The sequence below is a fragment of the Rhinolophus sinicus genome, linkage group LG16, assembly GCF_036562045.2.
Source record: "Rhinolophus sinicus isolate RSC01 linkage group LG16, ASM3656204v1, whole genome shotgun sequence".
NCBI lineage: Eukaryota > Metazoa > Chordata > Mammalia > Chiroptera > Rhinolophidae > Rhinolophus > Rhinolophus sinicus.
The window spans coordinates 14,823,026-14,830,109 of NC_133765.1; the positions used below are offsets into that span (position 1 = coordinate 14,823,026).

The 7,084-nt window shown below is 46.9% G+C and overlaps 1 protein-coding gene across 1 annotated transcript; it reads right to left on the reverse strand.

Moving 5' to 3' along the window:
• Positions 1–234: 234 nt before the first annotated feature.
• On the reverse strand, positions 235–6,627 carry PANX3 (pannexin 3). The gene is made up of 4 exons (XM_019710425.2): positions 6,317–6,627; positions 4,927–5,069; positions 2,534–2,748; positions 235–933 (listed from the first exon to the last, which is right to left on the reverse strand). Exons 1-4 carry the CDS (start codon positions 6,495–6,497, stop codon positions 294–296), a joined length of 1,179 nt encoding a protein of 392 aa, XP_019565984.1. The 5' UTR covers positions 6,498–6,627; the 3' UTR covers positions 235–293.
• Between the last annotated feature and the right edge of the window lie 457 nt (positions 6,628–7,084).

The window sequence follows — 7,084 nt, forward strand, 5'->3', positions numbered from 1 at the left end:
TTTCCTTGTAGAATGTCTAGACTTTATTTTGGTTGTAGGGTTTTCTTCTCTCCTCATATGCTCTAGACTTAATTTTTCAGTTCTTTGACTCTTCAGATCCAACTTTCAGATTTATTTCCGTGTGTCGATTATCTCTTCACACCTTTAGGATAACATGATACAGAATGTATGAGTCAGCTAAATCCAAGCTTAGCAATTCTAAAACAGATATTTTTGTATATTAGTCTGTGAGGCTTGTGATGAAGGAGAGAGATTTTTACTATCATAAAATTTCTTGTTCCAGGATTTCTTCACTATGGGTTTTCATCACACACCCGGTGAGTGAGGTGTTTCGGTTTTGAGGGTTCTAAGCCAGCCAATAAAGTCATGAAATCGACCACCGTGTCAATGTTGTGCTTCTGGGTGGTGGTGTCCTTCAACACACATAAGACACTTAACCAGCTGAAAGAGATGAGCTCAGAGATGTTGGCTCGGAGGAAAAGAAGGATCACATTGAGGTCATTGATGGGGCACCCCAGCATCTTCTTGCTGAGGAGGTCAAATGCTGGGAGCATCTCATAGATGGACAGAAGTCCTTTGTCCCACCGACATAGCCGTGTGAGGTTGTAGATTATCACTGGAACCAGTAGGGTGTATATTGCTACACTGGAGAGACTAACAATCTGGAAAACAGACAGGGAGGTCAGCCTGCATGTGATGAGGTCGGGGATGTGGGTCTCATCGCTGAGCAGCCCTGTCTTGACGGAACAGCTGAATTCCTTTTGGAAGAAGACATCCAGGTGGAAGTGACCAAGGTACAGGTAGGTGGCTGAGGTAAAGAGGAGCAAGAGGGAGTTCCTCAGGAGGTAGGTGGCCACCAGTGAGTGTGAGCGCTGCTTACATGCCAGGTACCGCTCCAGCAAGGGGAATTCAAAGTATCGTTCTTTCCGAGCCCTGGGGAGAAGAAGAAAGGAGACAAGGTGAGGGACATTAGAACCATATCCTGAAAGAGCCATGTGGAAAAAAACACAATGTGTGTATCCAACATGGTATTCTCAATTCACATGAAAATCTCCCTTCTCTGACCATAACTACCTCTCTCCCCAAAAGAAGGTGTGTAAGTATATCTTAATTATCCAAGCAGTGAGTGCAATGCAGTAAGTCCAGTGAATGATCAATGAATAATAAATGGTCACACTGGATTTCTGCCCAGCAGGGCAGACTACACCTGTAAGCTGAAGTTGGACCCTTAGGAAGCAGTAAGGCTTATTAAAGTAGCACTGGACTGGGAGTCTAAATAAGCGCATTCGGGTTCGTCTGTATACTCTATGATTTTTAGGTCAATTCATTCACTTTTATAAAAATAAATTTGCTAACAAGTATTTGTTGGGAGCTGTGGTGTTCAGGTACGTGTAAGCCAGTCTCTGCTCTGAAGAAGCTTCCAGTCTGGCTTGTGGGGAAGGGGCGGATAAGATATGCAAACGTAAAATAAAAATAGCACTTGGTTTGTTGTCAAAATGATGACTACAAAGCAAGGTAGTTATAAATTAGGCGAGTGACAACAACAGTGTGGGCTGGAGGGTTCAGAAACCTTCATGGAGAAGATTGTCTTACAGTCGGTCTCCAGAAGGCAGATAGGGGCCAGAAAGAGTATGTGCGCAAACACGAGACAGAATATGGTTGCAAATAGCTCACCTATCCTCTTGGTTCAACTATCCACCCTGGCCACCCTGTTTAAAACTGCACCATTGGCGGTGGCCAGTTAGCTCAGTTGGTTAGAGTGTGGTGCTAATAATACACCAAAGTTGCTGATTCAATCCCTGCATGGGCCCCTGTGAGCGGCACCCTCCTTAAAAAGATAAAAATATAAAAAATAACCACCACTCCACAACCTTCCAGCTTTCTTGTCCACGTCCACCTTTACCTGCTTTACTATTTTTTCTTCATACCTCTTCTACCATAAAATTTACTTAATGTGTTACGATTATTTGTTGCCTGTTTTCCCTCAGTAGAATATAAGCCCCACATGGATTGGTAGGTGTAGCTTTGTCTCCTCCCCATCTCTGCCCCCAACAAAGACACAGGTATCTAAAACATTCAGAACAGTGCCTGGTACTCAAACAATTGATGAATGCTGAGATGGATGAATGACTTGTTCGGGAGAAAAGGAGACTGCCTAGCTAGAATGGAAAATTTCTGTCACGTAGTAAGAAGTTCCAGAAAGTAGTTGGTGACAGTGTGTAGAGGGCCTTGGAAAAATATTTGGGAGAACGTGGATATTTTTCTGTAGACATGAGGGGAGCTAGTCAAGGTTTATGAGCAGGGGAGTGGTATATGAAAGTATTTTAAAGAACCATCCCTTTGTTCATCTGTAAACTAGGGGTAGAGTCCTTGCTCTTCTTCCGGTACAGAAATGCTAGAAAGTTAATGAGATGTTAAGCACTTTGCACTATGGAGAAAGGTGGTATAGAGGATAGTTTAAAGATTACTCTGCACGGATATTACTTTAATTCTTGACGGAGTCCTTCAGAAAGGAGTGGAAGGAACAACTCACTTCTCCAGCTCATCCCAGAAAACATGGGGGTCCGAGCTCTTCTGCCGGATCTTCACCATGTGCTGCACCAGGCGGATGGAGCGGTTGTAGGATTTGTCCAGTTCGCTGATGATGAAGAGCAGGTCAGAGCTGAGGGCTGGCACAGCTGCGTACTGCCACAGCAGAGCTGGCAGGTACATGACCACGGCCAGGGCCAGCAGGGAGTAGGGGAGGGCCTGTGGGGCGAGAGTGAGCTGTGGAGAGCGCTCTGAGTGGGGCTCCTGCCTCAGAAGGGGGATGAGCCACCAGCAGCCCAGGACCTATGGCTCTACTGACTGAGCTGGCTGAATACTGGGCCCAGGAGAGGGGATGGTGCATCTCCATGCTCCCCGTCTCTACTTTCCTGATCTGGAAAGGCAAGAGGCAGAGAGGAAGGAAGGAAGTTGGGGGGAGAGGGAGTGGATGGGGAGAGCAAGAGTGCTCCCCAGTGCCCAAGCACGTTAGCCTGGGTAGCTAACCAGAAGGCATGGCCAACAGTGGTCATGGCATTCCAGGGGACAGTGTCTTTATTCTCAGTCTTCCATTTTCTTTCTCTGCTCCAGATTCTCATTACCAGACATCCAAAGCCCATTAGCTTTCAAAGTCCAGCCAGCATCCCCGACATTGCTGACTTACTTAGACCCTCTAGAAAAGAGGTCCGATCCCATTGCCTTCCCAGCCTCCTCTCACGTGCTGCCTGAGATAAGGGGCTTTTCCTTGTTTCCTCATCGTACACCACACCTCATGGGGTTGGGCCCACTGTTCTGTCACAGTGAAAACTCTACATGTAAAGGCTTTTTAAAGCTATGTTTGTGTTAGGTGCTTAACATGCATCGTTTCATTTGATCTTCACAAGGCTGCTATCAGGTAGGTACTCTGTTAGTATCTCTGTTTTTGACGTGTAAAAATACTAAGTAACCTACAAGGTTTCACATGTAGTAGGTGAGTGAGTGGGACTTGAAACTCGGCAGTCTGGTTTTGGTGCTTATTTCTTCATTGACTACTTGACTACAGCTTCTCTGAACCAGGGGTGCTTTGTATTTTAGAGGACAATTTGAAGAAAAAGGGAGGACACATAGTACTTGGTTGCATCTAGGTAGACGAGAAAGGAGTATGTGTGCATGTGTGTGTGAGAGACAGTTTCTAAACTAAGGAGGAAAGTTGGGAAAGGTATACTTGGCCACAAAAGAAAACTAGAAGCTTTTCACGCATGTTTGTAAAATGACATTTCTTGAAAACACTCTTCATCCCTAGAGATTTGACTCTTCTGACATGAATTCTCTGCAATATCTTGAACTTATTGCCTTCCAGATCCTGCTTACGCATTTCCAGTGACAAAGACCAGTTGGCATCAAGTTCAACTGCCAACCCTCTGTGAACTCTGCATTAAGTCACTGGTTTGGGGTTCTAGAACTGTGGTGTTTTGAGGCCTTGTAAATTGTCATAACTACAAAATATTATGAGTGACTTCTGATTAAACATTGTGAATTGGATGCACGTCTGACTTCTGCTCCCTCATAAAACCCCACTGAAATGAGAATAAAGGTTAAAAAGACATAATCATGCAAAGAGAAAGAAAACAGGAGGGGAGACAACAGTAACAAAATGTTGAAAACTGGAAAGCAGTTTTGTGACAAGATACCAGCCTGTGGGTGGATATGGAGTTGAGGCAGGGGCAAGCAAGCTGTTTTGTGCCATAGAATCAGAAAGACTCAGGAATTAGAGGTACCAAGTACATGTGAAACAGGCTGCAGGTGGGGCTGAAACAACAGGAATATTGGAAACAGCCCTGCTGACCCTTTCTGTAACATGATGCACTCAAGCGATTTCCTGTCCCTGGCAGAAGGCTGTGGTTTATGTCTTGGAAACATTAAACCAGAGAGATTCTGCACTTAAGTCTATTGAGGGCGGGGGGTGGGGGGGACGACCATGTTGAGATTGGGGAGGGGGTTAGTTGAATTAATACTGAATGCTGAGTTCCCAGAAGTTTGGCAGTTGAACTTGATGCCAACTGCAACCTGCCCTCTCTACACAAATTCATGATCGAATCATACTTGTGAAAACTGAACCGCCCTAGAGACAGGATCACAGATACTGATATTTGAGGTTTTTCCCCATAAAATGGCCCAAGACATCTCCTTAAACTAAAGGCTGCTGGTCAACAAGCCTCATCCATCAGCACAAAGCTGACAATCAGATAAAAGTGGGAAACCAAAGGTCATCAGACATTTGAAGAATGTCGGAAACATGAAAGTCAGTGACCAACATATGAAAGGGGAGGGGTGGCGAAGAGGCAAGTGAGAATATAATGATGCAGTTCTGTCCCTCTCCGTTCAGCCAGGAAGCCAGCCTGATGGAGTCCCAGCCCCCTTTACCTTGTGAGGCCAGAGGGATTTCAGCTTGTACTGGCCAGGCTCGTCCTGTTCATGGTGAACCAGTGAGTCCCAACAGGAACTGTCCACATAGGCAGCCTGCCGGACGCTGAAGTTACTGGGAGAGAAGCAGCTGATGGGAGACCCTGGAACAGGAATACAGCTTTGAGGAATGGGAATCCAGGAGACATGCAACTAAGAGCTTTTAGGGGTCCCCTCCACAACTCTGCCAATTTCTGTACCTGGTAGGCACTTTTCCCATGCCCCAGTTTCTGGGTTTGGCAAGGCAGTGTCACCGTAGGAAGGGCATGACGGGACAGCACTCCAGTCTCTGGCCCAGGCCTGCCCATGCACTGACTTTGATGTCCCGCAGTTCCTTTCCCTCTGGGGTCCCCCTGGACTCCCAGACAGGCAGGCAGCAGTGGGTGGTGGTGGGAGTGGGAGGGGGGAGGTGGGGAGCGTCCCTGCGCTCTTGCAGTTTTGCACCGGAAGGCTTGCAGTTTGGTGGTGACATCACTTTTCTGAGAGAGCTGATGTCTTTCAGGTTTTAAAACTTAGAGGATTATTTTATTGGACTTCTGAGCCCAAATCAGGGAAAACGTGGGGGAGTGGTGCTAGAAGGAAAGTAGGCTTGGAAGGAGAGTTTCTGGTTTTTGGTTTTCCCATCATTCCCAAGAGACAGAAATGGGAACCAGTACTCCCCATCTTCTAGGTAAATGGAGAGGCAGTGGGAGGTTGACACCCTTCCTTGGGAAATGTGGTAAGCTAATCACACAGCCGGAAAAGAACGCCAGAAATCCCAATTCTTGGGAAATCCACCTTCTCTTTAATAGAGGTGGCAGGTTTGCTGAGTTAATCCAGCACCTAGAACACTACATACATGTGTTTGTTAATGTTTCTGTTTTCAGAGGAAGGAATGGGTTTATTCAGCACCTATGATGTACCAGGCTCTGTCAGCCACTTAACCTCTGTTCTCAAGTCAGTAACCCTAGAGGTGGCGAGTAGGAAGAAGGCTCCAAGAAGATAAGAGACTTACGTAAAGCATGGGTGACCAAGACCTTCAGAGGGCCTACGTCCTTAAAATATTATGGGGCCCTAATCTCTCTTTCATATACAATCAAAATAAAAGTTGAGTTATTGCAATGACATAAAATACATGAATACTGAAATTTAAACTAAATTTTTATTGCAACATTTTGGAAATGACTTTTCAAAATTTCTTGCTGCCTCTGTTTTGCTGGTGCACTGAACTCATGCACAGTCTGCCTTTTAGGTCATGCCCAGGCCAGTCATGCCACCTGGACAATGTGGGAGCTGCCTCGCTTCAGAGCCCATGTAAAGAGTGACACAAAGTGGAATCTCTCCTATACACTAGGTCTTGGAAGCCACTTACCAGAGGAGAACTCCTGGGCAAATGCCAGGGACATCAGCAGCAAAGGGGAGCCCACAGCTACGAACTTGACCATGCGGTCCAGGGGAAGTTCCAGGCGCAGTCCTTTGAGGCGGGGGCCCCTGCGATCAGGCAGCAGGGCATCTGACAGCATATACTCTGCAGCTGTGTGTGCGAGCGACATGATGCTGCTGAGCTTTGGGGTGCAGAGGCAGCAGGAGGGGTCCTGGAATAGCAGAGTGAGGAGACGGCAGCTTCAAGCAGCTGGCTTTGAGCAGAGTGCCTGCAGCCCCAGCCTCATAGAGATCTGTGCTGGGAACAGGCGCTGGTTCTCTAAATAACTGGCCAGGCCCTGAGCCCGACACCTGGTAATTAGAGGGAGGCATAGCTTAGTGGATCCTCGCTGGAGGAGGGTCGGGCATTAACTGGAGCTGGTGCCAGCCTGCTGTCTCTGGGTTGTCCCTGAGCAGATGAAGGCCCGTGGCTTTACGCTGCTCTCTCATTAATAAAGTATTTTTGGTGGGGCGGTGGAGAGAAGGCATGCTGTGAAGCCAGGCCCCTCATGTAATTGGTGTGGAATTTGGGTGGAGATTGCTTAATTGCATTGAAGGCCCTCATTTTGTGGTTTGGGGTGGGGATGAGGCCCCCAAAACTCAGCTAGGTTTTCTACTCCTACGTACTATGCTTTGTCCCAGCGATGAATTTGGCCCAGCCTCTTTCCCAGAAAGGACTCTGTATTTGGTGTTAAATTTCCTTCCCTGACTCTGGTAT